Genomic DNA, 13,388 nt, shown 5'->3' with positions numbered 1-13,388 from the left:
TGATGCCATTGTCTGAACTGATAAAAAGTTTTAAAAGTCCAGTAACTTCAATCAATAAAAATTAAAAGCATTATTAATACTCTAAAATCCCATTAAAATAAACTTCTTAGAGATTCATGAATAATTTTGTTGTATTTCCTTCTGATGAGTATTAAAAATTCTTGTTAAATACTATTATTTATTAAAATGATTTCTGCTGCAGTTTTGTAACATAACAAAATAGTAATTTTCACTTTATTTTACTTAAATATCAACTTTAAAATCACTAATGAATAAATTAAATGATAAAATATGTACTGTAATATTACTACAAAATATTTGTACAGAGGTTGTCATTTTGAAAACATATTTTATTTAATAAGAAATATATTATGCATAAAATTTTAATAAATCATACATTCAGAAATATCATAATGATAAGACATATCTACTATTAATTTTTATATGCATTAATGTATCAGTTTTTGTTTTTAATATGTAAATTCAGATCACACTAAAGTTGAATATGATTACGAATTCTAATGCTTTTTAGGTGTTTCACAAATTTTAATTGTAATAACTGAACTCCTAGTAGATGGATGTCAATGAAATTTTTTATTTGGGGCTTATAGAAAGATTTGTCAAGCTATTACAAGTTTCCTTGAAATACAACCATTAGAAATTTTTCTCCCGCCTCATAAAATTTTGAATTGTGTATACATAAGTATTTTTCAGACATTTGACTATTATTTTGCATGGAAATGTCAGATTGATTGCATGGAAATATGATTGATTGCATGGAAATGTCAGATTGATGCCAAATTTTCATGTATATATTTTGTTTTAGATGGGAAGTTTTAGGATTAGTTCACATTCAGCATCCCCCCCCCACACACAGAGAAATTTATATTAGTTTTAGATGTTTGAGTGTTACTTGAAGGCAGATAGAGTTCGAAGTTTTTTTTCAGTGTATGTTTATTTGGTCCCAGGGGAGCTTGACAGGGTTTCCTTGCATTTTTTAAACTAGTTATTGATCTCATGGTTAAAATTTTAGTGTCTTTCTGTGATAGTATACATTTTTGTGTTTTATTAGGGAAAGTCTTTTTCCTCTTTTCTGTTTGCAAATGATTTTGGGAAATTTAAAAAAAAAATAGATGTGGTTTATTTAATTAATCTTAATTTTATTCAGGTGAATGAAGGGCGTAAGATCTCATGCTACAAGAGCTATAAAACATTATTAGACAAGGCATAATCAAGACAATGTCAGCTTGCCCACATCGAAACTCTAGTAACAGTTGAAACTGTGTAATGGCAAACACTTTAAATAAAAGTGAAAAGTGTAATGGCATGCACTTTAAATAAAAAGCAGTATACATCTCCATGGGTCCAGTGCTTTTTATTTAGAATTGTGCAATACTGAGGCAGCTTGTGGCGAAGATCCTCCACAATATGAGTTTGATGCATTAAGTAGTTTGCTCATTGCAACAGACACACACATAAATATATAGCAATGCCATACTTGTACAATAACTGCTAGCTCTGGTGATATACAGACTAATAGATTAACTAGAGCTACATGTAGAGGCAAAAGCAATCCTTGCACTGTTATTAGAACATGCAGCAGCATGGAAAGCAAGGGATTTCAAGCCCTGCTATAGGTCTTTATAGAACTGGTGAATATATGGACCATGTTAGGATAACTAAGAGTAAGAATATGTGCATGATATGTGCATGTGCATTAATGCAATGAGCACTGTAAATGACTTCGATGAATTTGAAGTACTGATTGTCATCAAATGCAGACATTGTAGGATTAGTGGAAACATGGTGTCACTCAGACATAACCGATGCTCAATTTGAATATGGAAGTACTGTATATACAGGAAGAACAGACTGGACAGGACAGGAGGAGTGGGGAATTATGCTCTTAGTTAAGAAGCATATTAAATGTAAGGCAGTGCATCCAGTTGACATGGGTGACCAGTGCAATAGGCCTAATGACTGTGATGAGTATACCAAATAACTATACAGAGAAATGGAGTAGGCAAAAAATTAGAATGTCTTATAATGGGTGATTTTAACTTTCCAGATATTAACTAGAATTTAAGGGTTGGTCACTTATACACTAGCAAGACTTTAGATTTACAAGATGCTGTTTTCTACAGCAGCATATTAGAAAGGCAACAAGAAGAATCAATACTGCTGATCTGGTTATCAGCAGTGATTTTCATGCATTAAGAATCTGTAGGTAAAAGACCCACAGGGTGGCAGTGAACACAATGAACTGATGTGGAATTTACTTAAAGACTACACCCTTGACTACTGTCAAGGGTAAAGGGAAAGACTTTTGTAAGGATGAATACATTGGTCTCAGACAGTTTTTAAATTCTATGTAGTGGGACTAGCTGATGATGTTACCAACGGCAAATTCTAAATCGAAAGCATTTAAGGAAGTAATCATAGTTCCTTGGTCACTACAACGTGATAGCAGTGACCAAGCAACTGGATGCAAAAAATAATTTTGATATCATATACTTCGATTTCAGGAAGGCTTTTGATAATGTTGCATATTAGCATTAATAGAGGCATATGATGCAAGAAAACATGTTTATACAGCATCAGTAATGATTACAAATTAAAAACTTCCCATTTGCTCCAAAAGTTTGTCCAGTTCTTCCTTGAATTTATTCAAGCTATTAACTTCCACAACGACAGATGGAAGTCTGTTCCAGCAATGAACTACCCGCTGGCTAAAGGCAAACTTCTGCACATCTATTCTACAGCCATCTTTCCTTAATTTAAGTTTATGCCCCCCCTAAGTTTCGTAATCTGAGCAAGAGGAACCTGCTCAAACCATTCAAGGCCTTATACACCTCAATCATATCACCTCGCAGGTACTTGTCTGTAGCCGAGTGGTCAGGCGAGTGGGTGCATAAGTACATGTACCTTGAGTGACCGGGGTTCAAGCCCATGACTGCTGAATACGGTACAATAACTTTTTCTTGTATTCTGTCTATCTTGTGAACTCCTCTGACTGTTTCGTCGTCCTGGAGTATAAACAGAAAATTTATTTATTTATTATTACTTAGTTTTTGGATTCTGCAATTTGCAGACTTAAGCCTTTCTTGGTAACAGCACCTATTTGTTTCCCTCACCAATCTTGTTGCCCTTCTCTTTACTTGCTATAGCAACTCTACATCCTTCCTAAAGTGAAGCCTCCAGACCTGAACTCATTACTCAAGGTGTGGGCCTGACCATTGCCTTATACAAAGGGATAATCATCTGATTGTCCCTGCTAGAAAAATTCCTGTATATCAATGACAAGGCCTCATGACCTGCTCTGGCAGTCTGTCTGCACTGCTGTACAAACTGGAGCAATGTGGTATTACAGGAAAGTTACTGCTCTGGATGAAGGAATGATTGAATTTGAGAAGACAGAGAGTGGTTATCATTGGGCACTGTTCTTCTTGGATTAATGTTATTAGTGGAATCCCCAGGTTTCAGTGTTGGGTACATTGTTGTTTTCAATATTTATTAATGATACTGATGAAGGTATATCAGGCTTAATGTCGAAGTTTACAGATGATACAAAGGTTGGCAGGAGATTAATGACAGTAATCAGGGTAACTACTGCAACAAGATCTAGAAAATTAGCAGACTAGACATCTGTGAAGAGATCTAATTGATGTTTTTAAGGCCTTGAATGCAATGAGTAAGCTAAACGGTGATGACATTTTTCCTCTTGCTGAGCCTACACACTTAAGGGGGCATAGATTCAAGTCATGGAAGAATTGTTGCAGGATTGATGTGTGGAAATTTGCATTCGGCCAATGGGTGGTTTTCAGAACAAACTTCCATCTGTTGTTGTGGAAATGAGTGGTTTGAATAAATTGAAGAAAGAACTGGACAAATTCTTTGGAAGGTATATGGATGGGTGAAGTGTGCAGTTTTTTTTTTTTATTTATTTATTTTATTTTATTTTTTTTTTTACTAATGCTTTATAAGCTTACTTTCTTGTGTCATTTGCCACTACTAATACTAATTTGTCTTATTTTTTTATGATATAATTGTAGTTTATTTTAATGTTTTTAATTAGATAGTATGAACCAGAGCTGTAATGCTCAATACGTTCTACGTTGATATCAATATTTGTAAAATAATAAGAGAAGTTTACCTGTATATAGTACGTAGAACACTTCCATATGATACTCTCCAGAAATTAAAACGAAAAAATCAAAAAACTTACATTAGAGTAACAAATAATTAAAATCAACTTAACCCAATAAAACTCAATTTAACACAATTAAAAATCAATTTAACGCAATTAAAAATAAGAAAATTAATTAAAAGATTTTAACGAAAAAAGGAAGGAAAATCGTTTTGCAATTTTTTTCTTTAAAGTTCTTTTAATTAATTTTTTATTTTTAATTGCATTAAATTGATTTTTAATTGTGTTAAATTGAGTTTTATTGGGTTAAATTGATTTTAATTATTTGTTACTCTAATGTAAGTTTTTTGATTTTTTTCATTTTAATTTCTGGAGAGTATCATACGGAAGTGTGCTACGTACTATATTGAGGTAAACGTCTCTTATTATTTTACAAATAATGTTTTTAATATACAGGGTGTTTCAAAAGTGATAGTCAATAATTTAAAGGTGAACTGTACAGACTACGATATGCAAAAAAAGCCTAGTGGATCCACCACTGACTTGTTTGTTTAGGTTAGGTTATGCTCATTCTCTCCCTTTCCCCTCTCTCAATGCTCTGAGATGTAGCAGGCAGACTAGTACTTGTCAAAGGATAGTCAACATGGAAAGAGGTTACAGCAGCGAAGAGTATGCGGACATGCACTTCATGTATGGTAAAGTCAACAGCAGTGCATTCGAGGTGGTGTTGAAACCAAAAATTAAAAATGTATTATCTTATGTTTAATAAAATCACCCTTAGGAAAGGATTCACAGCCTTTTGCTAAACTAGTGCTCCCATAGTCAGCGGTGGATCTTAACAGAAAATGTGCATTGTCTCGAAAACGGTTCATTTGTGGCCCACTGTTCACTGGGACTTTTTTGCTTATTTTAGTTTGTACTTTCCACCTTTAAATTATTGACCATCATTTTTGAAACACCCTGTATATAATCGAAATTCAATGAGAAAAATGAGTTTATAGAGGCATCTTCAAATTTTATTTTCCCTTTTTTGTTATTAGTTAATTTACTATAAATTAAAATTTCTTATTTAGGTTATAAGTACTGGAAAGGACAAGTGTTAAATTCTGAGGAGTTAGGAGAGCTATTTGAAGGTCTGAAACTTAATGATCTTAATCATTATACCCATCTTTTAACAGGCAAGTAATTTTCATTTCAAACAATAATAAACAAATATATATGCTGTTAATATTACTAAGAGAAAAAACAGACACATATACTTGCATGTACACTAATGCTAGGAACATAGTAAATAAATTTTATGTATGTAAAATATTAGTTAAGTCAGGGGTTATCAAACTTTAATATTGCAATTCCCTAAAAGTAAATGAATTTTAGTATATGAAAATGAAAATTGAATTTGCATCATGCTTTAGTTGCAGTTGATAAAACTAATAATTTCATTTGGGTTAGAGGTGGGCAAGAAAATATACCACTTTTAATGATTAAAATTTAATCTATATATGAAATGAAGCAGTGATAGAACTTTACAGCTATATAAGATATTGTATTGGATATAAACAAAAAACAATTGCATTTAAACCCGAGGTAAAATTTTAAAAATTTTGTATTCCTCCCCTTCCCTTTAAGTTACTTGCGACCCACCCAAGAATCCTTGAGCCAAGTCATCATATAAGGCATTGTATAGGGATATCAGGAATATTCTGACATAGGGATTGAATGGATGGGTATAACATGTGCAAAAAGGAGAGATAGGAGGTGAGGGGTAGGATGAGAAAATATGTTTAGAAAGGACAAATTGAGTATGGTAAGGACAATATGTACAGAAAGGATAGGCAGTGTGTGGGAGTGGGTAGTTTTGTTATAAGTCAATAAATCCAATTGACATGGGTTACTTGTATAATATTAATTCAGTCTGGTGTGACAGGCATGAAGTAAACAAAAATTGGAGTAGATGAGAATAAGAAGAAGAAGAAGAACTCTTTATTGCATACAAACGCACATGCCGTATACAATACCCTTCACGGCTAACAGGGGTTGTATATATAGGCCAAAATAGGGTGTATATTATAGGCCAAATGACCGTGGTAAGTATAATGAACAATTATATAGACAAATAGAGTGTTCCAGTAAATCAGTGTCTTTTATTATCATGATGGTTTAACTCTACAATTATTTACTGCAACTTATGGATTGGTCACTAACACAGTATAAAATACTTCTGGATTTACTGTATGATTGTATTCAACCAGCATATTAGGAATGCAATAACAGTAAGAATAAGAAATAATCTTGATTCACTGCTAATAATCATTAGCAGTGAATCATTTGTTCATTAAAAACCTTGAGGTAAAGGAACCAGTAGGTGGCAGTGATCATAGTAATAGAGGCACGTGATGCAAGAAAGCAAGCATATGAGCTTATGTAACATCAGCCAAAAGAATCGCACAACCATTCCCTCTAACAGTTTGTCCAGTTCCTCCTTGAATTTATTTAAGCTACCAACTTCTACAACGACAGATGGAAGTTTGTTCCAGCAATTAATCACCCACTGGCTAAAGGCAAATTTCCACACATCTATTCTACAACTGTTTTTACTCAATTTGAATTTATGTCCCCTTAGGTGCATAATCTGAGCAAGCGGAAGAATCCCATCAGAATTCAGCATGCTCAACCTATTCAAGGCCTTATACACCTCAATCAGATCACCTCGCAGGTACCTAGTCTCCAGCTGCTGCAATTTTCAGAACTTTAGCTTCTCTTGGTAAGAGGACCCCTTCATTCCCCTCACCAATCTTGTTGTTCTCTGTACACACACAACCAAATCTTTCCTAAAATGAGGCCTCCAGACCTGTATGCAGTACTCAAGGCATGGCCTGACCATTGCCTTATAGAAAGGGATAATCACCTCCTTTTCCCTGCTATCAAAATTCCTGTATATCATTGACAAAACCCCATGACCTGATCTTGAAGCCTGTCTGCATTGCTCAGAAAACTTCATATCTGACTGCACAATTACTCCCAGGTCTTTTTCATCTTCTACCACCCTAAGTGTAGTACCACACATTTGGTACATTCCTGTGGGGTTACTTCATTTTAACTTTACAATTATTTACTGGAACTTATGGATTGGTCACTAACACAGTATAAAATACTTCTGGATTTAATGGATGACTGTTTTCAAAACCAGCATATTAGGAATGCAACAACAGTAAGAATAAGAAATAAGAACCTTGTTCAAAATTGTTCATTAAGAACCTTGTTCAAAATTGTTCATTAAGAACCTTGAGGTAAAGGAACCAGTAGGTGGCAGTGATCATAGTATATTGACATGGGGGGATTTATTTAAAAATATAACTACTATTAAAGGTAAAGGGAAGGGAAGTAATTTTTCTTTTGCAAAGGTTATCACAGTGGTATTAGACAGTTTGTAAATTCTTTTTAATGGGAAAAACTGGTGTTTTTAACAACTGTAAATGCTACATGGGAGATGTTCAGGGATATAATCATAGAAGCTAAGCTTTTTAGAACAGTTAAGGTAATATTCAAGGTTTAAACCTAAATGTATGTAAGATGAACAGGTGAGTTTAGTTGCAGAAAAGAAAATTGCATGAGATAATATACATTTTAAGGGAAAAGAGAAGCCTACAGTAAGTATAAACTAGTCTCAAGTGAAATCACTGAAGTTAGGCAGACTAAGGCAGATTACAAGAAATTGTTTGCAAAGAATGCAAAGAAACAGTAAAAAATTTCTTTGCATATATTAATACTAGAGAGGAAAGGGATGAACCACATTGGTCCACTGGATACAAGTAACATAAACTATTGATACGGTTCATGTTCAGACATAAATATTTTGCATCTACATTCATGCATGAAAAATGTTTTTAGGTATGGGAATGCCAGAAGTATAACTAATTCTAAATGCGAGCTAAATGTCTTACAATAAGTGAGAAAAAAGCAAAAGATAAATTTTTGAATTTAAGTTGTTGAAGTGAATTTAGTAAATAAGGCACCTGGTGCTGATGGGATCTATCCAATTATATTAAAAGAAGAAGCAAAAGAGGTAAGCCTTTGACCATAATTATGAGAGCATCCTTTTATTTGAGGGATGTCCCCACAGATTGGAAATGTGTCTCATACTAGAAAAGCAGGATCAAATGTCAAAGCGAATAATCACAATTACTGTAAGCTTGATTTTTGTGCCAGGAAAATTTGGGTCAGTGGTAAAATAGATAATGCAGAATAATTTTGACAGGAATGCAGATAAGACAATCATAACATAACATGGATTTGGATCTTGTCTGACCATCTGATTAGCTACTATGAGGTAGTAGCAAAAGAACTAGATCCAAAAAATAATTTTGACTTCATATGCTTAGATTTCAGTAAAGCTTTTGATGCTGTTCCACATGAATAATTACCATGTAATTTAGATCAGTGTGCTATTAGGAGCAGGTTTCTGCCATTAATAAAAGAATGGTTGAGTGGTAGGAGACAGAGTGTTTATTAATTCTGAGCAGTGCAGACAGGCTGCCAGAGTAGGTCATGGGGTCTTGTCAATGATATACAAGAATTTTGCGAGCAGGGATAAGGAGGTGATTATCCCCTTGTATAAAGCAATGGTTGGGCCACACCTTGAGTGCTGCATACAGGTCTGGAAGCCTTATTTTAGGAAGGATGTAGAGTTGCTAGAACGAGTACAGAGAAGGGCAACAAGGCTGGTGAAGGGAACAAAGGGGTGCTCTTATGAAGAAAGGCTTAAGTTCTGAAAATTGCAGTTTTTGGAGACTAGGTACCTGTGAGGTGATCTGATTGAGGTGTATAAAGCCTTGAATGGATTGAGCAGGCTTATTGCTGAGGGGATTCTTCCTCTTGCTCAGATTACAAACCTGAGGGGGCATAGATTCAAACTGAGGAAAGATAGTTGTAGAATAGATGTGCAGAAGTTTGCCTTTTGCCAGCGGGTAGTTGATTGCTGGAACAAACTTCCATCTGTTGTTGTGGAAGTTGATAACTTAAATAAATTCAAGGCAGAACTAGACAAACATTTGGAATGAATGGATCAGCGAAATGTGAAGGGATTTTTTTTTTTGGCTGATGCTGTATAAGCTTGCTTTCTTGCATCATGTGCCTCTACTAATGCTAATGGCTACTGCTCTTCATGGGCTAATATTATTTGTTGTTACCTTAGGGTTGAGTGCTGAGCTCCTTACTTTGTACAGTATTTATTAATGATATCAAGTTTCTTGTCTAAGTTGGTCGATGATACAAAGGTTTACAGGGTAGTGTATTACAGTAATCAAAGTATATTTCAATAAGACCTGGATAAATTATGCAGATGCACTGAAAAATGACATTTGTGATTTAACATTGATAAATGCGAGGTACTGCATTTGATAGCAGTAATCACAGAATAACATACTAATTGGTTGGTATCACACTCAAGGTAGTGGAGAATGAAAAAGACCTGGGGTAATCATGAGGCTGCTAGGACATGGAGTTCTGTTGTCATGTGGAGGAATTTTGCCAGTAGGGACAAGGAGATGATTATTCTATTGTATAAGAGAATAGTTAGGCCACACATTAACTACTACATACACGTCTGGAAGCTTCCTTTTAAGAAGCATGTAAATCTGTTGGAATGAGTGTGCAGATGAGCAAGAAGATTAGTCAGAGACAGAAATGAGGGTCCTATTACCAAGAAAGACTTTAGTTCTCTGAATTGCAGCATCTGAAACTAGGTACCTTCAAGGAGACCTGAATGTAGTGTTTATTTCTTTAAGTGGATTGAGTAAACTAAATAAAACTGGGTACTTAAGGTGGTAGATGACTTTCATCAACCGGTGAAATACCACCACTTTGCTTATTGGAGGCTTGAAGTGGTGAAACCCATGTTTAGTCTCTAGAGCAAAGTTTCCAGCATCCCCCTCCCCCCATACTTCTCCTTCAACCCATGCACTGTACTAAGTACTATAGGTTTTGATACCTTTCGTGTTTGGGATTTTCATAAAAAAAAAAAAAAAACTCCTCAGGGACTCGAGTATCTAGAAATCTACCAAGTTATGCACCCTAATTTGTCAGTATGTTTGTTTATGGGCTTTACAGTGCAAGGGCAACAAGACCATAATGTGCCAACAGTATAGTGAGGCACATACTGCTCTGGTTGAATATTTAGTTTAGGAGGTTTTATTGTCAGGAAAATGGATAACTTTTTGTAATAATCATAGATATTTTTGGAATTGGTCTAGAATCAGGGTGTTTGCTTCGAGCAGTAATTGATGGTTACATTCAGATTTTAAAGGGGATGAATAGAGCATTATTAGTCATGTAGGGACTAATGATATTAAACATACACATGCTGATGATTTGTTGGTTAAATATAGACCATACTGAAAAATTGGCACAAGTTAGGTGAGAATATGTCCAGACATAATAAGAAGCATTATATATTGAAAGCCTTAATGGTTAACACAAGACTTTTGGGGAGCAGTTTTTATCAGAATGGTTCACACTTGTAGGTAGAAGGAATCTGTTTTGTTGAGATGGGATTCATTTGAACAAAGGTGATGTAAGGGTTTTTGCCATTGTCATTGAGCAGTTTCCCGGAATCCTTAAGGTATCCTCAGCGATACTTTAAGGCCTATACTAGACGAGTGCTTGAAACACGCCATCGGCGATGCCTTCCAATGCCCAATTTTACAGGAAGCAGAGGGTAAAGGCATGCAAACTAGATGGGCACTTTGAATGGCCCATAGGACGACTTAAGCTGGCGTAAAATAGCTGCCAATGCCTTCGGTCGCATACGCCTTGGTGTTTACATAGCCTGAGGAGCCATTCTCCCATGCATGGGGTGGTTGGCCTTAATTGGTTTGTTTATTATACTTTGGTGAAGACGACGTTTGACACAGAGGAGTTTATTTGTGAGGTACAAAGGAGGCCTCCCTTGTATAACACGTCATTAAAAGACTACTCCAGCAAAGAAATAAAGGCAAAGTGTTGTATTGAAATTGGAAAATAAATGTTTCCAAACTGGGATGGACTATGTAATGATGAGAATAATCAGAAAGTTCAGTTCTGAACTTTATATTTATTATATATATATCAATTCATTTTAGTACTGTTTCATTAGTTAACAAAATACAAGTTTGTTCACTTGCAGAGACAATTTAATGGTAGATTCTGGGTTATCTATGTATAGAATCACAAATGTACATAATTTCAGTTAATAAAGAACCTTATTATTATTAAATAAGATGAAAACAGTAATCAGAAAATTCCTGAAGAATATCCACTGGAACAGTACAACTAATGTCGGCGTTAACAAATGAGAATCACGTGCGATCTCTGTCTTCTTCCAAAACGAATTTTGAAAACCTTTCGTTACAAACATAATTTCGATGTCTTTCTTTTTTGAAAAGTATTGTGAAAGCAATGAAAGCATGCAGTAAGCTGCAAAGTACAGAGTCATTGTCAGTGTGATACACGGAAAAAATATATATATAATAATAAAAAATAATAATGCACGCAACTGTTTCTTGGCATAAAAAAACATGACCGAAAGAATTACAGCGGATTTTTTTTGAAAAATGAAAAGATTCTACTTCCTTTCTTCAATATGTATTGCATCTACTAACACAAAATCACAATAGTGATGAAAAGCACTGAAGCCTACAACAGCTACAAGTTTACCTCTAATAATACCACAGAAAGATTGGGGGCAGCACTGGTTAAGAGAACAAAGAATGGTGACGAGGAATTTTTCTTGTATGTGAATATAAAGAGGAAAACCAATCAGATCAAATCATTGTGTAATAGGTTTGGGAAGTTTTTAGATAACCTAGCTAATGTTGCTGATGAACTGAATTTTGCATTGCTCTTTACTAATAATAATAAAAAAAAAAAAAAAAAAAAAAAACCCTTTATGGTGAGCAGAGGATGAGATATATGAAATTAGAAATTTTGAAATTACAGATATATCAAATTAGCAATTTTGAAATTACAGATGATTATTTATTAGAAAAACTGTTGAGCCTAAAGTCAAGTAAGGTGCCTGAAGATAATGGCCCCAGTAATTTTGAGGGAGGTAGCCAGAGAGTGTATTGAACCATGAGGTTAATTATAAAGGCAACATTGGACTTGGGAGAAATTGCTTTAGATTGGAGAAGTGCCAATGTATTGCCGGTACATAAGGGCAGTTTTAAGAGTTAAGTGGGTAACTACAGACTAGTCAGTTTGACCTCAATGGATGGGAAAATCTTGGGGGCAAAGATTAAGAGTGCAGTTGAGGGTCATTTGCTACAATAGAGATGATGGCAATCTGAAGGATGTACAATGTGGTTTTGTTAAGGTAAAATCATGTTTAAATAAAATACTTTTGCTAGTTTGACACAATTACTCAATGAACTGGTTGTAGGGAATAATTTTGACAGTTCATTTGGATTTTACCTAAGTATTTGACTCAGTCCCTCATGAGAGGTTACTGTATAAGCTGGATCATAGGCAAGATTCGGTGATGGATCGCAGGTGGCTGCAGTGCAGGAGGCAGAGATTTGTGATTAATGGATTCACTTTGGATTGCTATAACATCAGAAGGCGGGTTCCCATGGATAAGTTCTGGGAATACTATTATTTCTTCTGATGTTTCTTCTTATTTTCATAAATAACATTGATAGATATCAAATTTGCAGTTGATGTAAAAGATTAGGAAAGTGGTTAATGATCAGTGCCTAGCATTACTCCCGCAAGATGACTTGAACAGTCTTCAAGGATGGTCAGGAAAGTGGCAGCTATGTTTTAATGCTGCAAAATGCAAAGTCTTACGTTTGGGAAATAACAACCCCAAGATAACGTGTACGCTTGCTGGAGTTGAATTAAAAACAGTAGAAAAAGAAAATGATCTGGGAGTTATGATATGGTTGGCTGTGAAGTTCTTTGAGCAGTGTAGATAGGTGGCCAGGAAAGCCCATGGTGTCCTGTCAACAACTTGTCAAACAATAGCCTTTAGAGATAGGAAGGTCATAATCCCACTGTATAAGACATTTGTAAGGTGCACTTGGACTATTTCCCCATACTGGGACAGTAGTCCAAGTGCACCTTCACCTAAAAATCAACTTTTAGCTTCTTGAAAGGGTCCAAAGGTGGGCAAGGCAACCCATACAGTGAGATCTGTGAAATGGTGGCCATATGAGGGAAATACTTTTGATTATGTGGGTTACAGAGCTTAGAAATCAAACATTAG

General features: G+C 34.9%; 1 protein-coding gene across 1 annotated transcript in view; it reads left to right on the top strand.

The window, feature by feature from the left end:
- The window catches only part of Pdxk (pyridoxal kinase), a 165,530-nt gene that overhangs the window by 54,838 nt on the left and 97,304 nt on the right, over positions 1–13,388 (top strand). Inside the window, exon 3 of the mRNA XM_090390325.1 lies at positions 5,221–5,325. Coding sequence (XP_090246451.1) covers positions 5,221–5,325 — 105 coding nt within the window. The remainder of the gene's footprint in view (positions 1–5,220; positions 5,326–13,388) is intronic.

The sequence above is a fragment of the Mastigoproctus giganteus genome, chromosome 1, assembly GCF_048544385.1.
Source record: "Mastigoproctus giganteus isolate SK-2022 chromosome 1, ASM4854438v1, whole genome shotgun sequence".
Taxonomy (NCBI): domain Eukaryota; kingdom Metazoa; phylum Arthropoda; class Arachnida; order Uropygi; family Thelyphonidae; genus Mastigoproctus; species Mastigoproctus giganteus.
Note: the sequence above shows the minus strand (reverse complement) of the source record. Positions and strands in the feature narration are given on the sequence as shown.